We start from the raw sequence: 13024 nt of genomic DNA on the forward strand, positions 1-13024 counted from the left end.
ATTATTACGTCTTTCAGGATCGAGGAATAATACACACAAAACATGCAAACAAACAAATCCACGAACGAGTGTTGATAACCAAAATTCATATGAAAAGTAATAGGCAGTTTTGATGAGCGTGAAATTTTATTGTCATGATTTTGCCGTTTAATCGGGTGGTGGCTGCATCACATAGGACATCTCAGTGAATTTGTCTAGGCATATGAGACTTTTCATATAAATCTGTGATTGCATTTTTGAGTGATTAATCAATTCCTTTTTACAGTTCGGGAACCAGAACATCAGAACATCTTTGCAATGATTCCTTTAACTCAACTCACCCGCGAGTTCTTCGATCGATATACTACACCAAATGCGCGCATTCTTTCGTCTGGCACCTGGGGTCTGGCACGCACCTGGTTTTGTGGAAATTTCCACAAAGGGAGAGGGTGGGGTTTTTCCAATCCCAAGAGACCGCATTATACACAAGAAGACAATCTCGTCGCTTCTATCATTTTCCGTCACTCGTGTTTTCCCCTTATTCTTTGCTAATAATGAACATTTCGATTGAACTTAACGATGGTTGTTCACACGTGGTTCCTTTTGTTGTGAGGTGTAGGTATTTTCTTTTTTTATCATTCTTGGGAGGGGAAAGAAGAGTAAAAGAGGGAAAACTTATTTAAATAAACGAAGGGCACGTACGCTCAGCATCCACAGCAAGCCGTCTTTTACATCAGCATCGTTGATTATCATCACTTGCACTATCATCAGGCATCACTCGGATAATTTTGTCCTTTTTTTTTTATAAACATTTAGAAACACGATCACCATCACTCGAGATAAACACGTAGCAGTGGCAGATCCAGAGGGGGCGCATGAGGCGCACGCCCCCTTTATTTATCGTGGAAAAAAAAAAATAGAAGTGAAACCCGGAAGTGGCACTAGAAATATTAGTTGCGCCCCTCCCCCCTCCTGTACAGAATTCCTGGATCCGCCCATGCCTGTACGAAAATAAATGTCAACAGACAAAGTATCAACAACCTCCCTGACAACCACATAAACATTACCACAGAGCACACCGAAGCGGCTGGCATCAAACACCCTTCGAAATACTGCAGCAAAGCGCGAAATCGCCGTTACGAAAATGCATGTATATATACACAGTGCGAGGCAATTGAAAGATTACCTTTAAATATTTCAGAATATGAAAGGAACAAATAAAGTGATATGAAACGAAAGAAATCGTACACCAAACGAAAGGTATAACGACCTCCAATAGGCCCTTAGCCGCAGCATATCAATAAACATGACGTATAAGCACACGGAATATGCGTGTTTCGGATTCCTCCCTTCTATATTTCTTTCCTGAACTATTCCCAATGCCCGAATAAAATAATGACTAGTTTGTTACACTGATTTCTTCTTCTGAGGTAAGGAAGTTCGTTCGTCCGAAAACAAAAGGATTGACACTCCGAAGGTTTGCTAATCGGGCAATGCCCCCCCCCCCCAAAAAAAAAAAAAAACAAAAAAACAAAACAAAACAAAAACAGCCCACAAAATGCTCGTTAATCAAAACATTGGTTAATACGTCGGCGTTTTCACGAACCGACGCTATTTCGTTTTTGAGCGAAAATGCAATTCTGAGAAAATAGCGTTTAAAGATCTCACAAGTTTTAGACAACGTTTTCAATGACTTTTCCTGTCTTGTGTGTGAAAATTTTGACAGGGTGATGAGAGTGGAAGTTGTTCTTCCTATCCATAGTGTAATTTTAGTGTGAATTCAAAAGATTTACGATATTTCTGTCTTCAAACTCACTGCGTCGGTTCGTAAATCCATCGTTTCTTGCGCGCACCATAGGTTATGTACTTAAGCGCGGGTCTCACGAACCGACGTAAGTTGTATTACGCCGGTTCGTGAGACCCGCGCTGTAGGGCCTGTACAATAGGTAACGTGCAATACGCGTGTATTTACGAACCGTCGCTATTTCATTTTCGTATGTGTTTACATACAAATACTATTAGGGCTATACCTGCTTATCAACAATAACCTTATTAATTGAAATTAATTGTCATGTAATGATTGTTGTGATGATTACAATACATTTAGTGATAAAAGATGATAATACAAGCCAGTTTCTCTTAATTGTTCTAAAAAGAGTGTTGTCATTGTTTTCATCTTCATTTAGTACACGCATGTATTGTTATTATAGCTGTGGTTGATCGTTCCAAAGATTTCTTTGCCCCCCCCCCTTTTTTGTGGATATATTATTATTTAACACTTTTGCATTTGGACATCTATCATTTGGTAATACATGTACTCGGTATACTGTGTTTCATATTTTTTACTTTTTACTGTTTTTTTTAACTTTATTAACTTACTTTTTCATTTTTTCACATTATTTTTAATTCAAATTCAGTTCACTTCTTTCATAATAGTTATGAATGTTTGTTCTAAGATGAAGGATACCGCTAAATCTTGGGAAAAAGACGTGCCAGTCAGTAATAATTACTTGTATTTACTCATCTTTCATACTCATGCATGCACTCTGTTATTTCTTTCTCTGAAATAATATATTAATTTCTTTATTTCTTATTATTCCACATATTTGTGACATTTACTTTGTCACAATTTTTATCAGTGTCATTATTGTCATTTGGCTCGCATGCGAATTCACTCATAATTCCTCATTTTCTATCTTTCTCTTTCCTGCTCAACAGATTCCATGATAGCTGCACCTGATCATATAAAAACATAAAACTCATCCTGCATGCACTCTTCGAAACTGATAAACTCCTAAAAATACATAAATATCAACACTATCAGAATTTCAAGCTTCATTTTAAATATATAATAATGGTCATGTTTTATTATGCCTTTTGCAGCAATATATTGAAGAGGTACATTATGTAATCGAAGAAACATAGGTCCTCAATAAAATATCAAATTTGAATTATTCAGAGATGAGTAATGACAATGGGAAGGATAACAACTGTGGAAGAGCTCCATAAATCAATACATATTTAATGGCAAATGGAGATGGAATCAAGATTCAAGAATATGTGTAATTCAAGTTCATTATTATATCAGTTCTTGTGTGTTCATAAAAAGAGGAACACAGTTCGAACATGCACACCAAATCTTACAGCGTACATTTACATCTATAGAGTGCGGACGGAACATATACAAGAGAAAGAATAACATTCTCAAATTAATATATCAAGCATAACTATGTATATGAACACCCAAAGATGTTGCTGCATATGCATGAAGCTTGAGAGTGCTGCAACACCCATATGCTCAGATAAAAACTTGATGTATATCATACAAAAGAGAAGAGGTACTGCATGTACATGTAGTTACACTATTCACAGGACAGTAGAGAAAAAGCACGAGAGAGAGAAGGAAATGGGTGTCTAAAATAGGTCGATGTAAGGAGTGCCAAGCCAATTAAGTCTCTAATAGAAGTCATACATATATAAGGAAACAAATTAATCACAACATAAATGATCATGCTCATGTTAACCAATTAGCATCTAAAAATGTGTGTAGAAAGCCCATAATATCAGCCTTTTGCCCCGTAGGCTTGTTACATATGAGAAAAGAGAAATTTTGGCCGACCCCCCCCCCCCTGTGAATCCTTAATCCACCAGTACTATAAACACATTCTGAAAATGTGTTTTAGTACATGTACTAGCAAATTCACAAGAGGGGTGGGGATATTCAGCCAAAATTGTGTGTGGCTAAAATAATTAAAAAGAAAGGTCATCAGCAAAACTACGGGGTGGATGCAGACGAATTTTCATGTGATGACTAAAAAAAATGCAGCTAAAGGAAAAAAAAAAGACGGCGGAGAGGGGCCAAGGCTAATTTGACTCCCCTCCCCCCCCCCCACCAAAAAACAAACAAACAAACAAACACCACTGTTTTACAGCACCTTTAAAGGACTCTTAATTTTTTGTTTGTTAAAAACAAACGTCTCGAAGTAAAGAATTCCATATTGTAGGCGAAATGTAGACCGATACAGTGTATAAAGTGTACATCCCAAGCTATTAAAGAAAAAAAAAACAGATTATGAATATCATTTAAAGTAAGAATTTCAGTGTGTTTAATCATCTTTAGTTGAGTTGCAAATGACATGTACATATTTAAAACTAGTAAGAGCAGTAAACTTTGAAGCACCCCCAAGCCCTTCTATACTTAATTATTCATGTGTAAAGGTAGCACCAGGGCACTCCGGTGGTCTAGTGGTTATGACGCTTGTCTAGTAATCCAGAGGTCGTGGGTTCGAATCCTGCTTGGGCTGCCTGTGATTTTTTTTTTTTCACAGCAGCCTACAAACTGCACACTGCAGTTGCGTGCGTTACTACGGATGGAGACAAATGAATAATCTATTATTTTAATATACAATGTTTGACATCCTTATTGCAATCACTTTCTTTAATTGTAAATTTAGAGACATAATGAATTATTATTAAAAGAAATCAAATTTCTGTATTTTGTTGTGAGTTTGCATGGGGACATACACGTATCATAATTTACAATTTTAGTTAGATAAAGAACATCTTATAACAGAACTGTCTAGTGATGGTTGAATAATTATGTCAATTTGTTATAAGTCCTATCAGTTACATGGAGTGCATGTTCCCATGTTTATAAGAATCATACGTGACACATTCAAAGTGGGTTGAAGACAACAAAATAATAAATAAAAGAATAAAGGAGAATAGAACTTAATCTGATTACAGCATCATCTAAATATTGCCAATGTGCACTTAGAAATCTATCAAGATTTATCACAAGGTTATGATTACCACACAAAACCTTCAAGATTTATTATCATGAAATACATACCAATGAACACTTAAAAAAATCTAACATTCCATATCCACATGAAGCTTTCCTTGATATAAATGTCTCTCTGTAGTGTTATTAAAGTGTAGCAAAATTGTAATTACGACATCACAGAATGGAATGCATTGTTTTCACCTTCAATCTTAGGATCTCCTTTCATGTTTCCTCTTTACAATCACATTTCACTGTAGATATACCGTCCTTATGTTGTCGCCCTTCATCCCAATTTTTCCCTTCTATCCTATCTGTAGATTGTCTTCTTTCCTAAGCCATTGTATTCACATTCCTTGATGATCAGCACGATGCTGTACTTTTTTCTTCTTCTCTGAAACAGTCCAGCTCTTCGCTACTGCATGGCATCAGTCATCTGAAAAAAAAAGACAGAAATTAAGAACTTTCGATTAAAATCAAACATCATGATACAAGATACAACTTTCATTTTGAGAAAAAGAAATCAGCCAACTAAACTGTAGTTGAAATTATTTTGCTCTATTTATATTAAACATAAAACAAAACGGTATACAGGATCAAAGAATGTCAAAAAAATACTGCTGTTCGTCTTTGATGCATATTCAAATTGTCTCGCCTTTTACATATTTTAATGATGCAAGATCTTATGTCTAGCACTTAGTAAGTCTCATGTAGAATTTAAATTATTATTCACATGAATAAATCTGCATGTCCTTGTAAACAAGGCATTGCTTTGAAAAAGCTGAATATTACTAATTGCATTTGGGAAACAGTCTACGACAATCAAACTTGTTTATCATCAGAGACTTTAACATCTTAATTAGACCTAGACTCTACATTACCATTGTATTCACATCCGTTGGTGATGTACACGACCCTGTACTTTTCCTTTTCTTTTCTGAGACAGTCCAGTTCTTCGCTACTACATGGCACCAGTCATCTGAAAGAAAAGAAAGAAATTAAGAACTTTTGATTAAAATCAAACATCATGGCACAAGATACAACTTTAATTTTGAGAAGAAAAAAAAAAATCAGCCAACAAAACTGAAGTTGAAATTATTTTGCTCTATTTATATTAAACATAAAACAAAATGGTAGGCCTATGCAGGATCAAAGAATGTCAAAAAATGCTGCTGTTCGTATTTGATGCATATTCAAATTGTCTCGTCATTTACACATTTTACTGATGCAAGATATTATGTTTAGCATTTAGTATGTCTCATGTAGAAATTGAATTATCATTCACATGAATACATACATTTGTATAAATCTACATGTATTTGTAAACATGGCATTGCATTGAAATAGCTGAATATTACTACATGTACCTGCATTTGGGAAACAGTCTATGACAATCAAACCTGTTTCTTATCAAAGACTGTAACATCTTAATTAGACCTAGACTCTACATTATCATTCAGCTTTTAAAGGTATTAACCATTCACCTATAAAACACTGGCATTGTCACGTGCATCATATTTCTTTGATACTGCACATATTTTCATGAAGTCTGCACAAGAATGCAAATGAAACACGTCTGCTGTTTGGTATTTATGAAAAAAAAATCACTAACCCGGAAGTCCTTGGCCTTAGGAATAACACGTGGCGAGTTAGTAGGAATTGACGTTAAAATAGAATAATAGATCTACTAAACAGGCCTTTGCCTCATGAATGTCTGGTCTAATTATAGACTAAGTGAAGTCTAGACCATTCACTTTTAAGTTACCAGTGGTTCACAAAATTTATATTATAGATCTAGACTACATCTAGATCTAGACATCTAATACTATTAGATCTTGGCAACTTTTGTCTTTGTGACACGAAATTAACACGTCACGAATGATATTGCGGCGATATCCAACAGGATGACAGTACCACTATTACTGAATCAGTAAGTTGACATAGATAACTAACATCAACTTGTTAACGTACGTTAGAGATGGCACCATACAATAACCGGTGACACTGACACTGACAGATCTAACGACTACGTTTAGACTAACGTTAAAGAGTTAGACTCGCCATCTCAGTAAGTCGGCCAAAGACAAAGTCAATACAGGGCTAAGTCAGTGTTACTGTTATGTTAGGCCTAACAAATGTTAACGGTTACTCGGTTAGGTTAGGTTTACCAGGACTCAAGAGTCCTGGTTAAATCAGTCGAGAGACATTTCTTAGAAGTCCTTCGATTCCAAGAATAAAAAGGGTGAAAGAACAAAGGGAAAAAAGGAAAGAAGAAAGGACAAAAGATTATGTATGGCTGCTGTGGAAATCGACAGCGCTACTGTATCACTATCAATCACGCGTAAATATGTAAACGCCATTTGGTTGGGCCGCATTCACAAGTTTTAGGGAAAAAAAGCCCCACCGCTGTGCTTCAAAGGTACTCCACTCGAACTAACGTTAGACATAATGTCACATATCTACACACAGTACGGTACTAGGGCTGAATTCACAAGTATACCATAACACTGCACTGTACAGGAAAGCCACCTAACCTGTAGAGTACTACTCGTAGTGTTTAGGTAGTATCACTAGACCACATAGACAGTCTACTGTCATAGATGACATCTACACCAACGCTGCACACTGGCACTGGTCCGACGGTCCCTGACCAGGAAAAATCACTGTTGGACACTGACCAGTAACTTTTTCAGGAATGGACCAGTAAAAATTGGGGGGGGGGGGGGGAAATGGGTGGACTCTACCTACTATTACCACTAGTCTAGATGTAGATCTAGAGCTAAACTATAGACTCTGTGTTAATTTGACTTGGTCTTAGACTTCAGCTGATCTTAGTTTTAGTAGCCTAACTGGCATTACAAGTAAAGTCTTAACTTAGACTTAATAGTTAAACTTGAAAGTTAAAGTCTAACATGTCTAACTTTATTATTTACTCTTCCTTTGAGTTTTACTTTTAGACTTTTTACTTTTTTTTTAGTTTAGTAGGCCTAATAATAGTTACTTTGTCAATCTCATGATTTCATTTTCAACTCAAGTCAAGGCATAGCCATGAGTGTCTTCGAGACTTTGACATCTTGCATGTCTTGCACACAGACGTTACGACTACAGTACTCAGTAGTCTCAGAAGTAACGACATAAGTTGAAAAGAAACTATAAATAATATGATTTGGGATCTAATTTGAAATTGGATGGCGTTTACAGACTAGGCTTCATAAGCATCACGCGATTGAATACATGGGACTACACTCTACCGCAATTAATGGTTATGGTAGTCCAACTGAAACTGTTATTTTGAGCATGATTTTGATAGGATTATAGCTTACCATTCACTTCACTCGTGGACAGTGGGCTGGCTTAGGTCGTCATTCATCTTTCAGAAGGTTTGGTTCTCACTCTGAGATCTGGATTAGGGCAAAAACCTAATTCTAGGCCAGTAAGTTGAACAAAGCTCAAAATATTACAACTGCGACGGTTCGTAAAACCCGCATTGCTCTTCACCCTAGCAATTCGGGTTTCACGAACCGGCGTATCTTTACTGCGTCGGTTCGTGAAACCCCTTTTTCTCAATTTCTCGATATTTCAAGTACCGTCGTTTTTTTCTTTCTTTGATAAAATTAAGAATGATTAATTTTGTGATCTAAAATTTTGGGATTTGGTAGAGTTTTGAAAGCACTTTCATTTGGTACCAATATCTCGATTTTGAAAATTTTGACCAAAATCGAAATAGCGTCGGTTCGTGAAAACACCGACGAATAATGTTAAAGACGATAATAATAATAATAATAAAAATAATGATAATAATAATAATAATAATAATAATAATAATAATAATGATAATAATGATAATAATAATATAACAATAGACAGAAATAAAACAATATATGGCCCCCTATAGCAATTACCCGCAGCATGATTACATTTTCGAATCAACAAACATGGATAGGCACAAGGAATATGCGTGTTTCGGATTCGAAATAACGCCGTAACCATCGGAATAGCGCACCCGTTTTCTTTTTTTCGGAATAATGAACACCACGGAAATGAATAAATGATTTCAAACTAAGAATCCATCGTAATTCTTGCCTTAAAGATTTTCCTCCCTTCTATATTTTATTCCTGAACTATTCCCAATGCCCGAATAAAATAATGACTAGTTTGTTACTCTGAAACATGGTGTTGTGAGTTAAGGAAGTTCGTTTATCCGAAAACGAAAGGATTGACACTCCGAAGGTTTGCTATACCCATCGAACAATGGGGGAAACAAAATAATAGTAATACATTTTATTTTCACACTAGGTACGAACATCTACAAGGTGTAAGGAATTTGCGTGTTACGGAACATTTTATCACTTTCGCATCAGCGAACTTTACGTACATTGGGTACTACAAAAATGCCTCCCCCCCCAAAAAAAAAAAAAAAAAAATGTATATATAATTACACCAACGCTTGAGCATAACAACAAACAAGCAATCAAACAAACAAATAAACAACTTAAGATTTAATCTCATAGCTGCTTTGAATATTTCACGTTCCGTCTGCATGACTGTATATATACTTCTTTTCAGAATTATCTCTCGCTTCCCGCTTCACAACTAGGAAATAAACGATGTCAAACTACAGGTATATAAGAATTAAACTTATTGTCTTACTCTGAATATAAAATTCATTATTTCAAAAGTTCGTTTATCCTTGAATACAACAGGCTCGATACTACAGTACTCCGAAGGTTTGCTAATCCGACAATAACGCACCTATCCAATCACAAACATTCGTGCATTTTCGAATTATGAATCATAATTTGACTATCACATTTACGAACATCTATTTTTCGTGTAGGGAAGTCGCGTGTATCTGAATGTTTCATTTTCGTCCTAATGAACCTTATGGGTGCATGGGTACAACGAACATGAACCTCAAACCCCCCCCCAAAAAAAAAATAAAATAAAAAAAGAAAGAAAGAAAGAGCCAAGTCAAACTAAGAATCAGTCTGAATTAGTCGCTTTGAAAATTCCACGTACCGTCTGAATTATCTCTCTGTCCAATAAAGAAATAAACGATATCAAACTAAGAATTAAACTTATTGTCTTGTTTTGAATATTACTTTTTTTTTTTGCTTTTCTGGGGCCCGTTGCATAAAACTTACCATTGAATTTCAATAGAAACTACCGTCAGCATCAATGATTATAAAATTTACCGCTGATTTAAGACTTACCGCATAGAAAGGAGCGGTAAGTCCAGCGGTAAGGGTTTTATGCAACAGGGCCCTGATTCAATAAAAAAACGGGCAATGTAACGCGCAATTGCTGAAGAAAGAAAATATATATAATGACCAAATAACGGCGAACAAATCCTTCTAATTTCTTTTTTTCTCTTTTTGGGGGTTAATTTTCTTTCTATACTCAAATGGATTTTACGTACACGCAATTTTAGTGAAACCATTTTCTTTTTGGTCGGCATTCTACGATAAGGTTCCTGTGGGTTCCTGTGGGTTCACCCTCGCCAAAATTGCGTGATTTCTCTTAAATACTATGAACCCGAATGATCTCTGATTGGTAATTTAGTCTATTTCATGATCAACAGTTGTTTATTTTCTGCTTGTAAAAAAACAAAAAACAACACGTGAACAATTAGTAGGCCTTATACTGGGTCTTGTCATGTATCGTACATCTCTGTTTCGTTCAGCCGAGCGAGCCATGCCATGGCAATTGCGACGCACATACGGCGCACTCGCCTTTCCCACACGTGCACATTCCCTGGTTACATGCAGCCCGCATACCAACATGTGATGTATCAGGTGACTTACAAATGCAGTGAATAATCTGCTAACGGTGCCGTACTTACAGCTAGGGTAAGGGAAACTAAAACTTTTACAAATTGCTTCAATGAAAACGGCATCGATGTATGTATACATGTTACCATTCTTAATAGTATTATGTGAATCAGGTGAATTCCACGCCTGTCTACTGTTCTCATTCCCGACCGCTGTGCTACTACTAGTACTTGTTGAGTCTAATCTTGCAGTGATTCTTGCCGGCTAGCGGCTGTGGATGTGGCCACTACACACACACACGTGTGTACTGTATTCCATGTGCGCCTTGGATCACGGACGCTTTTAACGAAATTTGGACGAAACTGCCGAGCTCCGAACACGCATTTTCCGAACGAGCAACGCATTTGCCGAACGAAATTGAGCGGGCGGTCGTGCGTGAAATGCGTCCACAAAGCGTCAGAATCGTTGCTACTGGATCGATAACGAAATTTCGTCCAAATTTCGTCCAAATTTCGTTGCTACTCGATCGATAACGAACTTTCGTTGGAAAACGAAATTGACGGAGGCGTTTCTTATTGCGCGTACTGTATTGTATCACTTCCTCGGTGATCTGAATGTGTACGCTATCTTTCCGAAGCGCAGCTGAGGAAAGATAGCTACATCCAGATTGCCTCGGAAGTGATAGTTTGTTCCATCACCTTCACCAACGTTGATTATTTGCTTATTATTGTAAAATATTCCTGATTTGGGAATTATATTCTTCACACTGGCTCTATCCTTGTATAGGGTTGTACATGTACAGTAGTTAGTGTTGATTGTGTTGTACATTACGACTTTAAACTGGTTCATAGCAGTACAGTATTTAAATGATCTACCATGTACAGTACAATGTACTACACATCCTTTGTAAATTGTTACCCATGGCAACTTGGTTACTAGTACTACTGTACCAAGTTGTCTAACCCACAGTGTACTTATATTGTATGATCAAATTGTTTAAGATAGAACTGACATACAATTTGAAGTACATACAGTACAACTTTGATATTTCCTTCTTGTCCTACAGTGTACATGTAGGTAAATTTCATCAGCATTTATAAAGCCTTGTATGATTTGTGTTTGTTTCTGATGCCAAACTCTGAAAGTGGTTAGTAAAAAAAAGAAGAGAGAAAAAGAAAAATCAATGTGCACTTTAGCTTGAATGTGTAAGATCAGTCAAGTACATCAGTAAAGATCTGATGATCAGGTACATGTACATGCATACAGTTATGCATATTGTACAGTTGTACCTTTAGATGGTTGCAATTGATTAACAGTTGCAACTATCATTGCAAGAATTTCATGAATTTGAATTTTTTTTTACATGTTCTATAGTAGTATTTTTTTTTTGTACCAAGTACAACTACACCGTGTAAGCCCTACACTAAGTCTTGATGCAGTATGGTATGTAAAGTGCTTTAGAAAATAGGATTTGTCAGTTTGTCATCTGTCAATGAAAGCTTTGTTTGACACCTGTTGCTAATGTCAAAATCACTTTGCTGCCCAACCCTTGAGCATTTGGTCTCATACAATAGGAGCTAGTTCTTTGTCTGCTGCATTTTTTTTACCATTTTGTTATTTTTCTGTATTTTATGGTAACATTCCAAGAACTGTTTGTGTGTTTTGTTCTGTTTCCATGTATACAATTGTATTATGACATTGATTACCATCATGTTTGGGCATTTTTAAGAGATGTGAAATCAGTTGAATTGAATTAAATTAAATTGAATTGAAAATTAAAGAAAATAAGAGAAATTACAAAGTGAATTGAATTGAATTGAAAATAAAAGAAATTACAGAGTGAATCAACATGCCAAACTGATATTCTTTTTCCCTCTCTCTTTCTTTTTTCCCTTCCAGTACATCTTCACCGATGTCATCAAATCTCTTGTCACAACAACAGAGGATTTTGGGCAGACGTTCCACACCTACTCCACACCATTCAAGCCCACCAATATCTACACCCATGCTGCAAATCCCGACATCGTCCTCGGCCTGGATGAAAATGATGAACGGAAACGGGTACGAGCTGAGGATTGATTATGTTTAAAGATAAAAATGACGAAGCAGATCCTAATCATGTGATTGGTTGAGAGCATTTACATGTGGCCAGTCATTTGTTTTGCCTATCAAACACATGATTTTGCTTTGTAATATGACCAGTCACTGCTACAGTTTGTGTACTTTCACATTGTGATGCATGGCACGTGAACGGGTGAGATTTCATCATCGTGTTTTAATACACGTTGTACTTTAGAAGAAAATGCCTGTGGCAGAATTTTCCATGTTAGAAAGCAACAAGGATCTGCTTTTGAACTCATTTTTAAAATTCATATCCTATATGCTGAACCCCTTGATGCCATTTTCAAATTATTACTATCATAATTTTTGTTATATTATTATTATTATCATTCATAATGTCATTGATATTACTATCAATAGCACCATTAAT

General features: G+C 36.1%; 1 protein-coding gene across 1 annotated transcript in view; it reads left to right on the forward strand.

Moving 5' to 3' along the window:
- Positions 1 to 13024, forward strand: part of LOC139724910 (sortilin-related receptor-like) — a 140774-nt gene that overhangs the window by 11204 nt on the left and 116546 nt on the right. Inside the window, exon 3 of the mRNA XM_071636033.1 lies at positions 12433 to 12594. Coding sequence (XP_071492134.1) covers positions 12433 to 12594 — 162 coding nt within the window. The remainder of the gene's footprint in view (positions 1 to 12432; positions 12595 to 13024) is intronic.

This window comes from Diadema antillarum, unplaced genomic scaffold, assembly GCF_040938485.1.
Source record: "Diadema antillarum isolate AM-2024a unplaced genomic scaffold, OU_Dant_1.0 seq00000003_RagTag, whole genome shotgun sequence".
Lineage (NCBI taxonomy): Eukaryota > Metazoa > Echinodermata > Echinoidea > Diadematoida > Diadematidae > Diadema > Diadema antillarum.